Genomic DNA, 16,982 nt, shown 5'->3' on the forward strand with positions numbered 1-16,982 from the left:
ACATCTTCATGGTGTTTAAAATTTTTTATACGAAACACTTTTTAACATTATATTTATGGATTCATTTAAGCAAAACTATGCTCTGACCTCTGCAAATGTGTGGTTACATCAGCATTGCCTTTCTTGCTAAACAGTGAAAAGAAATGGGTGATGGTATCTAAATTCGTTGTGAAGAGAATTCTAGCATTGTTTTAGTTGTTTTTGTTAATTTAGACCGGTATCTCCAAGTACCCAATTCTTCCAAGAGTAAAATTCTTACAATGTCCAGAAGACCCTTTTAAGGTTCTCCACCATTTCCTCTCTGATATAATTTCTGGTCACTCTCCCCCTCCTTCCAGTCTCACTGATTTCTCACTTTTTCTGAAATATGATAATACATTCTTGTCATAACACTTTGCTGAAGATGTTCCCTCAGCTTGGAAAGCCATTTACCCAGATATCTGTTTGATTAACTCCCTCACCTCTCTCAACTAGAGTCTTTTCTACCTGAGTTGTTCCCAGTATGCTTTGTAACTGTGTAGAAAAATTGGTTATTTCTTCCATTACTCGAATTTAAGGCTTTAGAAAATTCTGGCTAACTCAATTGGATCTCAGATGTAAAGATAAGAGTTAAAACTCTTCTAAGAGAAAACTATGCAGTAAAGGATTAACTCCATGGACTTGGAATGCTCAAACCCTGTAAATTCCAAAGAAAGGACTACCTCTTTGACAGGCTTTTAAAAGATAAAGTCTAAGTCTTTGGAATATCCTGCCAGGAAATAGTATTTCTGTATATCTGGGTTCTTGGACTACACCAGATAGTGTATGATAACAGTGTGATTTATGATGAATGCCTGTTTTTATTCACATGGGTCCTGGATCACACTGTATCACTTGACCTCTGGAGGTGCTGGAGCCTCATAGCTAGAGTCAGTCACACATACTCCATACCAATGTGACGGCTCCAATAAAAACCCTGGACACAAAGGCACAGATAAACTTCCCTAAATTGGAAATACGTTGTGTTGTGACACATTAGTGCTAAGAGAATTAAGTACTCTGCATATATTTCCATTGGGAGAGGACAAATGGCAGCTGGTGCCTGTTTTCGCATGGACCCTGCCTTTTTCCCTTCACTGACTTTAATCTGTATCCCTTCTCTCTATATATTTTAACTCGGAGTCTTGTATTTCTAAGAAATCATCAAAACTGGGGGCAATCTGGGAACTCCTCAATACAAACATAGGAAAAAACTTTTGTGATCTTGGGTTAGTAACATGAAAATAAATGCATTAGCCCTAAAGAAAAAAAAATGATAAATTAGACTTCATCAAAATTTAAAATATTTTTGCTTCAAAAGATAACATTAAGAAAATGAAAAGAAAAGCCACAGAAGTGAAGATAATATTTTCAACTATATATCTAGAATATAGAAATAATTTTTATAACTCAATAAGAAGACAAACAAACAAACATGGGCAAACAATTTGAAGACATATTTCTTTTTAAAAAAGGACAAATTGCTATAAGCACAGGAAGAAAATGTTCAACACCATTTGTCATGAGAAAATGCAAATTAAAAATACAATGAGATATTATTGAACATAATATAAAGATAGACAATACCACGTTTTGGTAAGAACTTGAAGAAACTGGAATCCTCATATATTATAAATAGAAATGTAAAATGATTCATTATTCATAATGTCTCCAAAAGGGCAAGAGTCCTTTAACTGGTGTTGGATAAACTGGTGTCCTTTAACAAGTGTCCTTTAACTGGTGTTGGATAAACAAAGGTGGTATATCCATACAATAAAATATATTTAGCAGCAAAAGGGAGCAAAATACTTGTTCATGTTGCAACATGGATGAACCTTAAAAACATGCTAAGTAACAAGAGCTAGATGCAAAAGACTATATATTTGTATGATTTATTTATATGAAACATCAAGGAAAGGCAAATTCATACACAAAGCAGATCAGTGGTTGCCCAGGGCTGGAAATGCAAGTTACGGTTATTGGCAAAGTGTTCAAGGGACTTCTTTGAGAAGATGGAAATGGTCTACAACTGGTGGTGGTTGCACAACTCTATAAATTTACTAAAAATCATTTAATTGTACACTTACAATGGATGAATTTTACAGTTTAGAAAATTATACCTCAATTAAAGTGTAAGAAAAATCTTGTATGAAAAGGCAGAAAAATAAACACCAAATAAATAACTTACTACATATGAAAGAGATAGGTCTTTTGCTACAGAAAAATGAAGAACATAATAAAGATAAGGAATATAGGGAAAGAAGATGGAAATTTTTCAGTATCAAATAAGGTGGTCAGGGTAAGCCTCATAGAGAAAGGAGTTAGCCAAGGTGACGTCAGGTAGAAGAGCTTGCCAGCCTGAAGGAAAAGCATTAGCAAAGACAGGAACATATCCCCAAGTTTGAGGAAGAGTGAGGAGGCTTGTGGCTGGAAGGAGGAGACTGGTAAATGATGAACTCAGATAAATGATGGGAGCAAGAAGAAAAAAATACGGGGCCTTATTACTCATTGTAAGGTTTTTATTTTAAGAAAAAGTGGAAAGCTACTGGAGGCTTTTTAATAGAGAAGTGCATAATCAGGGGTACAATTTCAAAGCATGACTCTGGAGGCTCTTTGGAGAATAAATTTTAGGTATGAAAGAGTAGAAGCAGGGAGACCAATTAGGTGTCTATTTTGATAATGCTGGCAATAAATTATGGTGCCTTGAACCACGGGGGTAGATGGAATTTGTGGGGGAAGAAAAAACAAAGCATGGGGAAAGGAATTTCAGCATCAGTTTTTCTCTTTAAAAAAAAAATTTAGTGTTTATTTATCTTTGAGAGACAGAGTGTGAGTGAGGGAGGGGCAGAGAGAGGGAGACACAGAATCTGAAGGCCAGTTCCAGGCTCTGAGCTGTCAGCACAGGGCCCAACACAGGGCTTGAATCAACAAACTGTGAGACCATGACCTGAGCTGAGACACTTAACTGACTGAGCCACCCAGGCGCCCCAATTTTTCTCTTTTTGAAAGTTAACTCAGGGGCTCCTGGCTGGCTTAGTTTAGTAGGGCATGTAACTCTTGATCGCAGGGTCGGTGAGTTCAAGCCCCATGTTGGGTGTGGAACCTACTTAAAATAAATTTTTTTAAAAAGTTAAATCATAATTTCATAAGAATCAGAAGAGCATACACCAAAATGTTAACTGTATTTTTCCATTTGAGGAAGTTATTGATAATTCTGTGCCTCTGCATTCTCCAACTTGCCAGCCATGTGCATACACTATTTCTATAAAGCAGAAAAATAATTTTTTCAATATTCGGGTCACTGAACACGATCATAATGTAACCAAACTTACTTTTTTCCCAAATTTTTAAGTCAAAATGGTTACATATGTGAAGTAAACAGTGGTGAATGGTAATGTTAGCAATATGAAGAGTAGTTAAAGAAGCAACAGCTGCTTCCTGACCCCAGAGCAGTGAACTCACGCTCCCGTTAACATGCAGTAGTATTATTACCAAGTAACTTTCCTGGCATTATAGGACTCTCTCCTGTGTTTTTCTGATGCCTAATTTTTGAAATTGATAATTAATACAGTTCCAGCCATGATAAATATAACCTGGATCAATCAGGAAAGTTACAGTTATGCTCACATTACAATCTCAAAGTCTTGGAGATTTAAACAATAAAGATAATGTTTCTTTTTTTAAAATGTTTATTTATTTTGAGAGAGAGAGAGCAAGAGTGGGGAAGGGGCAGAGACAGAGAATCTAAAGCAGGCCCCGAGGTGTCAGCGCAAAGCTTGACACAGCTTGAACTCACCAACTGTGAAATCATGACTTGAGCCGAAATCGGATGCTTAACCGAGTAAGCCACCCAGGCACCCCATAAAGGTAATTTCTTATTCCACTACATGTCCACTACAAGTGGGTGAGGGCAAGTTATCCAATAATTGTAGTCATTTAGGGATGCAAACTGTCAAAGATTCCATTTTGACATGGCCTACCAGGATGAAATACGTTAAATTATGAACTGGTTTGTAAAGCATCTGCCTCCAAATGATACACATTACTTCTGTTGTCATTACATTGGCCAATGCAAGTTCTATGGCTAGAAAAGAACTGTAACCTTATGATGTACTCAAAAGGGAAAACTGGGATAAATGAACATTAATTTTTTTTATTCTTTAAGTTTGCTTCTTGGTCATAAACTATTCTTTCAAAGAATTGAACATGGGATGATGACACAGGTCAAGTTACCTACAATTATAATTATTCATGAACTAGCTTGCCCAGTGCTATAATCCGGGATTTGTGATGGCAATCATGCTATCTCCTAATATGGATCTCATAAGCAGGCCACATATCCCATAGAGTATTACAAGATGTGAGGTAAGAGAAGAAAATATGAGCTTCAGTTAATGTTCATTTCTACATAAAACAAATAAGAACATTAAGTTATTCTAGTAGTTAATATAAATGTTTGTAATATTTAATTTTAAGTTTGCTAATATTTAATATTAAAAAATCCTAGGGGAGCCTTTGTGGCTCAGTCAGTTAAGGGTTCAACTCTTGCTTTCAGTTCAGGTCATGATCTCATGATTTGTGGGATTGAGCCCTGCGTTGGGTTTTGCACTGAAGTGTGGAGAGGGCTTGGGATTTGCTCTCTGCCCTTCCCCTGCTCACATGTGTTTTTTTTTTTCTCTCTCAAAATAAATAAACACGAAAAAATTAAATTAATAATCCTAGTTTATTTCTACATCAGATGGTAGTCCACATCAGATATATATTTCTACATCAGATATAGTCCAAAATATAATGAGTCAGACTGGGCATTCCGAAAAATGAGAGTTAAAAGAATGTCCTAATCAAGAGAAAGGAATCCTTGTGTATTGTTAGTGAGAAGGCGAACTGGTGTGGCCATTGTGGAAAACAGTATGGAGGTTCCTCAAAAAATTAAAAATAGAACTACCCTATGATCCAGTAATTGCACTACTGGGTATTTACCCAAAAGATACAAAAACATTAATTTGAAGGGATACACGCACTCCTATGTTTACAGCAGGATTATTTACAATAGCCAAATTATGGAAGCAGCCCAAGTGTCCATAATAGATAAATGTATAAAGAGATGTGGAATATCTTACACATGCACACACACACACACACACACACACACACACACACACACACAGGAATACTATTCAGCCACAGAAAAGAATGAAAATCTTGCTATTTGCAACAACATGGATGGATCTAAAGAGTAGAATGCTAAGTGAAATGAATCAGTCAGAGAAAGACAAATACCATATGATTTCACTCATGTGGAATTTAAGAAGTAAAACAAATGAACAAAGCAGGAAAAAAAGAGGCAGAAACCAAAAAACAGACTCTTAACTATAGACAACAAACTAATGGTTACCAGAGGGGAGGTAGGTGAGGTGATGGATGAAACAGGTGAAGGAGATTAAGAGTACACTTATCTTGACGAGCACTGAGTAATACATATGAAACTGTTGAATCACTATATCACTATATCACTGTTGAATCACTATACACCTGAAACTAGTATAGCATTGTTTGTTAACTACACTGGAATTAAAATAAAAAAAAAATTGTCCTAATCATTCATTTACCTGCAATACTTCCATATAATGGATTTTATGAGTCAAGTTAAGTTGCCTTAAGAATTGTTATAATCTAATTTTAAATATACTAACTCTCACAAAATAGACAATAACTTTGCAAGATGCTCACAAAGACACTTGAGAATTGAAGATTGCAGGGACTAACAAGAAGAAAATGACAGCATGACACATCTATTCCTAGTACAAACTTGTCATCAGCTGCATACAACTGCTACCTAAGGAAACTGCCAATATCAAGTTTATGAATATTCTTCCACATATAGATTGACAGCCACCAACATTAATGAAAATCTGCTCTAAGTATATGTTACATACAGTGCATACTGTTAATTTTATCTTTACTTTATCCTCTTAAAATTCTTACTATTGTGTATGTTTTAGAATGACCATAAATATCAATAAAGAAACATATACAATAAGGATAACATGCTCATTTTTTTTTTTTAACTGATGAAGCTTGCATTCAAATAAAGTCCTGATCAATTAGGTCACTGATGGGGCATTCCAGCCATGAGCTCACTCTGTGGCCAGAACTGGCTTTTCAATTGTCTACTTGAAACTTCCACTTGCACAAATAACAGATATTTGTATTTCACATGACCAAAAAAACTTTTGCATTCTCATCGAAGCTTTCCTTCCCCCGGTCTCCACAACTACTCTGTCAAATGCACAAACATCTATCTTCTCTTAAGACTTTCCTTTCTGCTTTCTTCTCTATGTTCGAAGTCATAGGAATATTTTCCTCTTCTTCAGATACACTAAGCTCTCTTTGCTCTCCAGATGTTTGCACTAGCTGTTCACCCTGTTTGGAACACTCATCTCTCGGCTAATTTCTTCTCAACATTCAGGCCTCTGCTCCTAAATTGGTTCTTTAGAGCAGCCTTCCCTGATCACCTTCTGTTACAGGCTCCCACCTGCTTCCCTACTGTGCACCAGATTATGTATTACGATGGCCCTGAAGGTCTACAATAACTGTGTCTCCCCACATCCTCACCCTCCTCTTCTACTGCATACCCCTCAGTTGCTCTGCTTCGGACTCACTGGCTTCCTCTGTGTTTATCAATTAGATGAAGCAAGCTGTTATGTGGCTTGCACTTGTTCTGTCCTCTGTAGGAGTATTCTTCCAGATATGTATAGGATCATTTTCTCAGTTTATTCTGGCCCCTGCTCAAATTTCACCTGTTCAGAGATACCTGCCTTAATCACCCTCTCAAAAGATCATCCCTTCTGTCTGTCTCAGTTTACTCTCTATCTACTTAGTTTTTCATGGCACTTGAACATATTTTAAATCTATCATCTGTTTGTCATTTGTCCCATTCACTGGAATATAGGCTCCAGTAGGATAAGAGCTTTGCATTTCATCCTCCCCCACCCCTTCCCTGCCACTGTAATTCTAGCCTGCTGAACAATACCTGATCTAGTTTTTGTTTTCGTTTTCAGTGCAAAAAATGTGGTTTTATTCAAAGATGGGGACAGGACCTGTGGGCAGAAAGAGTTGCACCGGGGTTCTAAGGAATGATTGATTATACACTTTTAAGTTGGGAAGTTGGTTATGGATAGCTAAGTCTCTAAGGAATTTGGAAGCAAACTTTCCAGGACTGTGTGGGGTCCTTTACTGCTGTCTAGTAAAATCTTAGTCATGAGACCGTTCAGATATGTATCAGTGGGCTGTATTCTTTGAGGGTGACTGCTAATACATATCTTGGGAAAGGGTAGAGATAAAGGAAGTTTCCAAAATGATTTTCATGTATTAAAGAAGACTTACAGGATCCTGGAGTTTGGGTTAATGTCAAGCTAAGGTTGCCTTTTGCCTCTAGCAAAGTATTCACATCCAGCCAGTTGAGTTCCTGGAGCAAGGTCACTCTGATCAAATATTATCATAATTTATATACGCTACTCAATGCTGAGACTCACCTGTGTCCCTGTAAAACATGTTGCTATGACCATTGCAGTATAATCATTATTTTTGGTTTTTATAATTACATTTTAATTTAACTTCTAGAGGTCAGACATTTAAGTGCGTTACATGTTGATGCATTTTGCTCAGTTGATTCCTAGAAATTCTGTAATGGTTTACATACCCACTGATCATGTCTCCTTTCATTTCTGTGCATTCATGCCTATATTGGGTTTTGTGAATCTTTTTAATATCTGTGATATGAGGTGATTAAGAATGATTTATTGCTGGGGCGCCTGGGTGGCGCAGTCGGTTAAGCGTCCGACTTCAGCCAGGTCACGATCTCGCGGTCCGTGAGTTCGAGCCCCGCGTCGGGCTCTGGGCTGATGGCTCGGAGCCTGGAGCCTGTTTCAGATTCTGTGTCTCCCTCTCTCTCTGCCCCTCCCCCGTTCATGCTCTGTCTCTCTCTGTCGCAAAAATAAATAATAAAAAAAAAAAAAAAAAAAGAATGATTTATTGCTTATTTGTGTTTTATGGTTAATAAATTTGAAAAATTTTTATATGATCTGGCATGTGAATTGCCTTTTACATATTTTTCCCATTTAAAATTTTTTTTATTCATTTCTATTTATTGTTATTTAATTATTTTTATACACATTTAGGTATTTTTTAATAAGGAAGTTTTCTAGGGGTGTCTGGGTGGCTCCGTAGGTTAAGTGTCCAACTTCAGCTCAGGTCATGATCTCATGGTTTGTGAGTTCAAGCCCCACATAAGGCTCTGTGCTGACAGCTCAGAGCCTGGAGCTTGCTTCAGATTCTGTGTCTCCCCCACTCTCTGCCAGTCTCTTGCTCACACTATCTATTAAAAATAAACATTTATATAAATAAATTCTCTCTCTTAAAAATAAACATTTTAAATTTTTTTAAAAAAATAAGTAAGTTTTCTATTTCACAAGTTCAAATTTTCGTTATTTATTTTATATATATATATAATTTATTGTCAAGTTAGCTAACATATGGTATATACAGTGTACTCTTGGCTTTGGGATTCATCTTTTAAATACTTAGTTTTAATATATTCTTCTATGGTTTCTTCAGTTTTATTGTTAATGTTTTAACTTTTAATGTTTTTTTCTCCTTATTTAATTTATGTTGGCATATGTAATAGTAGTGGAATTCAAATTAGTTACATTTTACTTTTTAGGAATGGTTGATCAGTTTCCCTCATTATATACCAACATTATGGTAATCACGATAATAGTTAAGATTTCCTGTGAGATTTCTATGGGCCAGTCATTTTGCTAAATATTTCATACACAATAGTTCAATTAATCTTCATATCAACCTTCAGGGTCATGATGAAGCCTATTTTTCGTGAGTGAGGGACAAAGCAAATGTCAAATGTTAGAAGTTGACTGAAATTATCTATCATTTTTAACAGTCAGGAGGCAGTTGGGTTTTTAACCCACAGTTTTATGCTTCATATCAACAGGGCAACTTAATAAGTTTTTGAGCAACATGTTATTAAAGTAGCATTCAATCCAGTGCCACAAAACTTCATGTCAGCCTTTCTCAAGTTCCCTCAAGCCTCCAAAATCTCTTGTTGTGGAATCATGACCACAGGATGGGCAAAACCTGGTTCTACTCTCTGTGCTGTTAGAAGAAGCAAAAAAAAAAAAAAAAAGATAAAGCATATGTTTCCCTGCACTAAAAACAAGAGACACCAAGATATTGAAAGTAGATGCTTAGAAAAAAAGATATTCCAAAAGAAAACTGGAGAAGTAATATTATTGTTTAACAAAATAGAACTTAATTAAAAAAATCATATAGGAAAAAGGATGATAAAAATAGAGTAAGAAGATATAACCCTCACCAACATAAGCACAGGCAGCAACTCAACCTCAAAAACATGAAGCAACAAAAGAGAAACAAGGAGTGAACTAGATAAATGAACAACTGCTGAAAGATTTCTTTTATAAAATCCCCTCAGAAAAGTAGATGAAAAATAAGCAGTGAGAGCAAAATCTGAACGAAACAATTTAAAAATTCAGGCTACTTGGGATATATAGAGAGATGTTATACCAAACAACAAAACATATGTTTTCTTTGAGCACATGTGAAATATTCCAGAGCAGGATATATTTCATACCATGAAGAAATAGAAGCCTCAATCAATTCCGAGGAAACAATATAATACAGACTATTGTTTTCTAACAACATACAATAAAATTATTAATTAAAAGCAAAGATCCTAAAAGAAATCCCATATTATGGTAAATAAATAAAATAAATAGTCATTGGATTGAAAAGGAATAAACTGCACTTTGAAGTGCATAACAGAAAAAACGCTACATGGTAAAATTCATGAGGAGTCGTTAAAGAAGTACTTAGAGGAAAAATTATAGTTTTAAACTATAATCAAGAGGATCAAGAAATGTTTTTAAAATGACTACTGATTCAACCTAGGAAACTAGAGAATAAGCAAGGGAACAAACAGAGAAATGAAAGAAAATAATGAAAATCAAGCCAGAAATCAATAAAAGAAGCAAAGGAATAGAGAATATTAATGAAACCAAATTCTGATTTCCCCTCCAAAAAATTCTGTCGTTGGTCAGTAGTTCATACAGGAGAATTCTAGCAAATTTTAGGGAAGAAATTAAAAGTTTCTCTTTTTTTTTTTAAATTACACAGAAGATGCTTAATTCTCTGTAGTTAATTTCAGGAAGCTAGTTTTATCTTGAATCTAAAACAGATGAGTTTATTAGTTCATTTCAATTATGATTAAATGCAAAAATCTTAAATATAATATTAAATTTCTACATTATATTTTGAAAATGTAGATATAATATGAAAGGATTCTTCAACTCAAGAAAATCTTTAAAGGTAATGTGTATTAACAGACTAAAGAAGCCAAAGTACATTATTATCAATGAAGAGAAAAATATTCATTGGGTTCAATATACATTTATTATGAAAACACCTAGCAAGCAGGAAATTGATGAAAACTTCCTTAATTTAGTGAAGGTTAAATACCAATTTTATTATTAATTTTTTAAGTTTACTTATTTATTTTTGAGAAATAAAGCCCAAGCAGGGGAGCGGCAAAAAGATAAGGAGAGAGAGAGAATTCTGAACAGGCTCTATGCTGTCAGCACAGAGCCCAATGCAGGGCTTGAACTCACAAATCATGAGATCATGACCTGAGCCGAAATCAAGAGTTGGATGCTTAACCAACTGAGCCACCCAGGCGCCCCAGGTTGAATACCAATTTTAGAACATTACACTTAAAAAGAAGGAATTTTTGATGCATTTCCTTTATGATTAGGAATTAGATAAGGATTTTCATTACTGTTTATATACTACTGGAGGCCCTGGCCTACTATGAAGGTAAGAAAAAAAAAAAAAAGGTTGCAAAATAATGTAGGAAAGTGATGCAACTCTTGATACTTTCTAATAATATCAGTATCTATTGGCTTTAGGAAAGCCAATGAAATAAAAAAGATAAACTATTAGAATTAATGAGTGTTCATTAGTACTGTTGATATTTACTTGCATTTCTTTCAGTGATAATCAATGCAAAAACAAAAGATATATGATTATTAGTCAATATAGCAATGTATATACACATATGTAAGTAAGTGTGTGCATTCTAGGAAACATTATCTTGAACTCTAATACATGATCTAGAAGATGAGTTTTGCTTTTCTGTTTTTGTTTTAATGAGAGAGAAACATTGCTCATAGATAGGAAGACCTACTATTTAGAACTTGGAAGTCATAATTAAAAAGATCTCTATATTAGAAATTCCAGCTCAGAATGGTTTCATTAAGAATACTACTAAATATTTAAATGAGAAGTAACACCATATTTGCACATCTTTAAAAGAATTGAAAAAGACTCTACTCAAAGAAGTTCTATTAAGTTCAACATAACTCAGTACAAAAACATGGCTATGACATTATAAGAAATAAAAATTATAAGCAAATTTCATTCTCTAAAAGAGATATAAAAATCCTAAAAGAAAAAAAAATTAGTAAACCAAATTTAGTGTTATATGACCAAATTGGTTTTATTCCTCATGGAAAATGCTTATTTAACATTTTAAAAATGAATCAATATAAAAAACATAATCATCACAAAAATCACAGAAAGAATATGTGATGAGTTAAATGTACATTCATGATTAAAAATTATTATTAGAAAATTGGATACTTCTTTAACTTAAAACAAACATACTTCAAGAGGAATTATTTAAATTTTCTCTCTGTGGTTGTAAATAGAGATGGGGGGGTTATCATTACTCCTATTTAGTATTACATTAGAAACACTAATCAGTTCTTTAACTGAAAAAAAAAATTGGAAAGAAAAGGTGAGATCTGTCAATGTTCATAAAATACAGGACTGTGTATATAACAAATCCAAAATAATCTAAAGATATGTTTTTAGAATTCAACAAACACAACAAAGAGAAAATGAAAGTTTCAAAAGGTACTATTTATAACGGAATGAAAAAAAAAATCAAATTAAGAATAAAAGGAAGTGCAAGAACTCCACACACAAAAAAGCTATAAAATGAAAAGAGATCTATATAACTAGATAGCTATACCAGGTGTGTGGATCAGAAGACTTAATTTAAAATGGTGCCAATTTGGGGCACCCGCGTGGCTCAGTCAGTTGAGTGTCCCACTTCGGTTCAGGTCATGATCTCATGGTCCATGAGTTCGAGCCCCATGTTGGGCTCTATGCTGACAGCTCAGAACCTGAAGCCTGCTTTGGATTTTGTGTCTCCCTCTCTTTCTCTGCCCCTCCCCCTTCATGCTCTGTCTCTCTCTCTCTCTGTCAAAAATAAATAAACATTAAAAAAAATTTTAAATGGTGCCAATTCTCTCTAAACCAAGGCATTGCTAAGCAAAATGCCAAGAACACTTTTGTGGAAGTTGGTAAGTTAAATGTACATGAAATATGTATGAAAATTCACATTGCCCAACCTGAAAGAGAATAATAAATTGGAAGAACTTATTCTACATTATAATTCTCAATTTTGGCAGCATGTTATAATCATCAGGGAGATTTTTCAAAACCTGATGGTGACACCGCACTTATCACATAATTAAATCCTTATCTTCTGAGGAGAGACCTAGGCATCGATATTTTCGGTATTTCCCAGGTGTTTCATGTGCAACCAAGTTTGAGAACTACAGGTCTTAGAGCATATCATCATATATAACATAACCTAAATTATGTATTGTTGCAAACCTGCATTAACTAAGATAGGGTGAAATTAATGTAAGAATAGCAATTAGTTGAATGGAACAGAATAGATGCTGTGGAAGGAGACCCACACATGTATGGACACTGTCAATGACTAATGTAGCCCAGTAAGGCAGTAGGAAAAAGGCAGTTTTTCAATAAAAGTCACTACACCAATTGGCTCCATAGAAGAAAAAAATAAACACTGATCTCAATCTCAAATCATACACACAAAAAAATCAATTTTAGTAGATTACAGATCTAAAGGATGGAGTAAACAAATGGAATAGATGCTGAGAGAATGCCTTCATGAACTTAGGATAAAGAAAATTTTGACAACACACAAAAAGGAAAATAATTATAAACTGACTACATTAACACTAAAATTAAAAACATCCATTCATCAAAAGGTGACATTTAGAAAATGAAATGTCAATTTACGGACTGAGAGAAGACATTTGCAACACAGGTAACTGACAAAAACTGATAAAGGGTCAGGACCCTCTCTTTCTCTCTCTCTCTCTCTCTCTCTCTCTCTCCACACACACACACACACACACCACACACACACACACACACACACACACACATATACATACATATAAATACATATATATACACATATATATGTATTTAAATTTATAAACTCCAATAAAGAAATGAGCCACCGACATGAACAATGTCTTTCACAAAATAGAATTTCCTAGGTGCCTGGCTGGCTCAGTCGGTGGAGCATGTGACTCTTGATCTCAGAGATGTGAGTTTGAGCCCCATGTTAGGTTTAGAAATTACTTAAAAATAAAATCTTTAAAAAAATAGCATTTCTAAAAGGCCATTAGTCACCAGGGATATGCAAACTAACCATGAGCTACCCTTATACTCTTAACAGAATAACTGCAATTACGAAGACTGATGACATCAAGTGTTACCAAAGACATGGATTAATTGGGACTTTCATAGACTGCTGGTGGGAATATAAATTGGTATAACTACTTACTTGGTAAAATTGTTTTTCATTATCTATCAAGGCTGAACATATACATAGCATATGACATGGCAACTCCACTTATTCATATACCCAACTGAATGCACATACAAGTGAACACACTTGGACAAGAATGTTAATGACATTACTGGTAACAGCTCCAAAGTGGAAATAATCCAAATGTCCGTTAGCAATAGAATGGATAAACAAATTGTGGTATATTTATCCAACAGACTATTATACACACTATATAGAACATCATGGGTTAATTTTACAAAGATAATGTTGAACATATATGCCAACCAGAAAGAATACATACTATAATTTTTCATTTGTGTAAGTTCATAAATGGACAAAAGTCAGGATAATGGTTACCTTTGGAGAAGATGGTGGATAATGATTGAGAAAGGGCACAAACTAGAGCTTTCAGAATATTTGCAATTTTCTATTTCTTGACTACAGTGGTGGTTGTATAAATGTGTTTACTTGTAAAAATTCATCAAGTTGTTCACTCTTTTCTCTTAATTGAAGTGTAACATAGTAGTGACGTAGTAAAGAATGAAGATGGTCGGAACACATGGAGAGACATGCTATATTCTTTTGTAAGATGACATAAAGATGTCAATTTTTCTCAAGTTAATCTATAAACTCAATACAATCTAATGCAAATTCTAGTAGGATTTCTTAAGTAACTAATTTCTCTAAAAACATAATTAAAAGGTCTATGAACAGCTAAGTCAACTTAGAAAAAAGGAGTAGAAACAAGGGACTGGTCTATACATGAAATATATTTTAACACTTAGCCTGGAACCATTGTTACACACATTGGTTGATTTGGGCACAATCAAGAAAAAACAGACTGATGGAATAGAAGAAATATTTCAGAGACAGACTGATCCAGATGTGAGTACCTAATATGATGTAAAAGTAGCCACATAAATCAATTGGGAAAGGATGACTAGCTTCTCAAATGGTACTGGGAAATCAGATTTATTATATGGAAAAATCTAAAACTGGATCCCTCTATACCATATCTAATCCTCCAAATGGTTTAAAAACTAAATGAGAAATATAAAACTGTAAAGTTGGTATACAATAATAAAGAAAAATATCTCTGTAATTTTGTATGCAAAGCTTCAAAAACACAAACGATGAAACCAAAAAAAATGATTTGGGGCTGGCGTAGGAACAAAGATACATTTCTTAATATTGTATACATGGAAAAATATGGTCCGATTCCGTATAATCAATTGACAAATGAATTAAACAAAATCCAGTGCTAAGCTGATATAGCAGAGGTGTGTCTGTGTGTGTGTGTGTGTGTGTGTATGAACTAGGTCTGATATTTGTCAATTTTTATTGCATAATATAATAATATATATCTAACACATTATTTTGTCTTGAATGAGAAAGACTGGACTGCCAGAAGTTATTTACCTTAATTTTCCAGTAGTTTGTCTGGATCTAATTCTATTACTGCCTCAACCCTACCACTCTTGTGACCAAAAATATATATTTTCCTAGAAAATAACTCTTTGTCTTGCATGTATTCAAAGTAATTCCTTAAAGATTCTAGGGTACCTGTTAATAGGCTTTAACATTTTTCTACTGAACTAACATCATACGTGACATCAAAGCACACTAACTTATTAAATAATCTTAATGAAACCCCGATTTTTCAATACAGATTCTTAAAAATTATCTTGCAATTAGTAGATATTAATTTCTATGCCTTCAAATAAGAATGTCATTATCTAAAGAATTAGGAGCTAGGCCACTCCAGAAAAAGTGAGAGAAATGTTGGCATAAGCAACATTGCAAAGTGGTTCAGAGTTTGGTTAGTTTTTCTTTCTAAACACTGTGCTTTTAATAATTGTTTTTGTTTTTAAAAAATACTTTTTTTATATCCTAGAAATATAAACATGGATAGCGACTTTTCACTCTTGGAGTATAACCCATTTCAAAGAGGCAGAAATAATTTACCACTCATGTTGGACGGTCTGAAGGCCTCCAGAAAGCTCAAGCTTTTCACTCCATTCCTTTTCCCTATCTACCCCAGAGTCCTATTAGTTTCTCTTCTCTAGCACTCTTAGATTGTGACTGTTTTGTCAGTTACTTTCTCTCTTTTGTGATCACCTTCCTTTCAAAGGAACTCACATATTTTCTATTAAAATTTCCCCCTCCGGTTTCCAAGAGTACATATCTTATGAGAACTTTCTAGCCAGCCAAGAGATAGGAGAGTGCTTACCTTCAAAATAGATGCCCGACTGGACTTCTAGAACCCTGGGAAGGGTCCTGAGGTCAAGGGAGTGAACGAATTCCTCCAGCGTCATTGCCATTGCGCTGACTTGGGTCTTGTGCAGACCTGGTACTTACAGAAGCTCCTGGCTTCTGGGTGTCACTTGTCTGCAGTGTAGTTTCCCCTTCTCATTCCTCCCTCAGGCAGGCAGGGATGTCACGCTACAGTCCAACAAGGGTGGAGTAGCTCTATGTGGGTAAGACTGTGAAGAGGGAAGGAGGAGGCAGGGGACAAAGGTGTGACAGCTCTTTTTGTTCTCATTGTGGCTTCATTTCCTTCTGATGCTGAAGTAGAACAGGATGGGGGGGGGGGGGGGGTGGTGAGCATGTCTAAACAGACAATGCTAAAAAAAATGAGAGCTGATTAGCAGCTTGCTCTGTCTGTTGCCAGCCAACAGCAGCAAGACTGGAGTGAGAGTTGCTTGTGGCTTTTCAAAACCAGAAAGGAACAGGAATACAGGACGAGAGTCTAATCTTAAAAATGGCACCATGTTAATTCTTTATCTCTTATTTCATTTCTAAAATTTGGCTTTGTGCCTTATTTGCATACTCTCAGTGCTTTCATATTAAATTTGGTTACAAAAGTGCTTTGTGTCAGCTCTTTTGAGAAATCTGATACTCTGAAAAGAGAGGATCGAAACCAGTTTTTATTCTTCCACATTAAAAATTGTGCTGAATCTTAAAGGATGGTGGGGGAGGGGCACAATATGCAAAGTGAAACAGTAAATTAATCCAGTAAATTAACATGAATTTTTTAATCACCACAGTATAGTGAAAGTATCTAAATCTGTTGCAAGGAAACAGTTTCCTGGGTTTGGCTCTGCTTTTGATGTAGAGGTGACTTCAGCCTTAACTTCTCTGTGCCTCATTTGGCTCAATTATTAAATGAAAAAAAAAAAAAAAAAAGTAGAAG

General features: G+C 34.8%; 1 protein-coding gene across 1 annotated transcript in view; it reads right to left on the reverse strand.

The window, feature by feature from the left end:
- The window catches only part of THEMIS (thymocyte selection associated), a 186,046-nt gene extending 169,720 nt beyond the window's left edge, over positions 1–16,326 (reverse strand). Inside the window, exon 1 of the mRNA XM_078447293.2 lies at positions 16,020–16,326. Within this exon, the coding sequence (XP_078303419.2) occupies positions 16,020–16,110 (91 nt within the window). The 5' untranslated portion in view covers positions 16,111–16,326. The remainder of the gene's footprint in view (positions 1–16,019) is intronic.
- Between the last annotated feature and the right edge of the window lie 656 nt (positions 16,327–16,982).

Source organism: Panthera onca, chromosome B2 (genome assembly GCF_046562875.1).
Source record: "Panthera onca isolate mPanOnc1 chromosome B2, mPanOnc1 haplotype 2, whole genome shotgun sequence".
NCBI lineage: Eukaryota > Metazoa > Chordata > Mammalia > Carnivora > Felidae > Panthera > Panthera onca.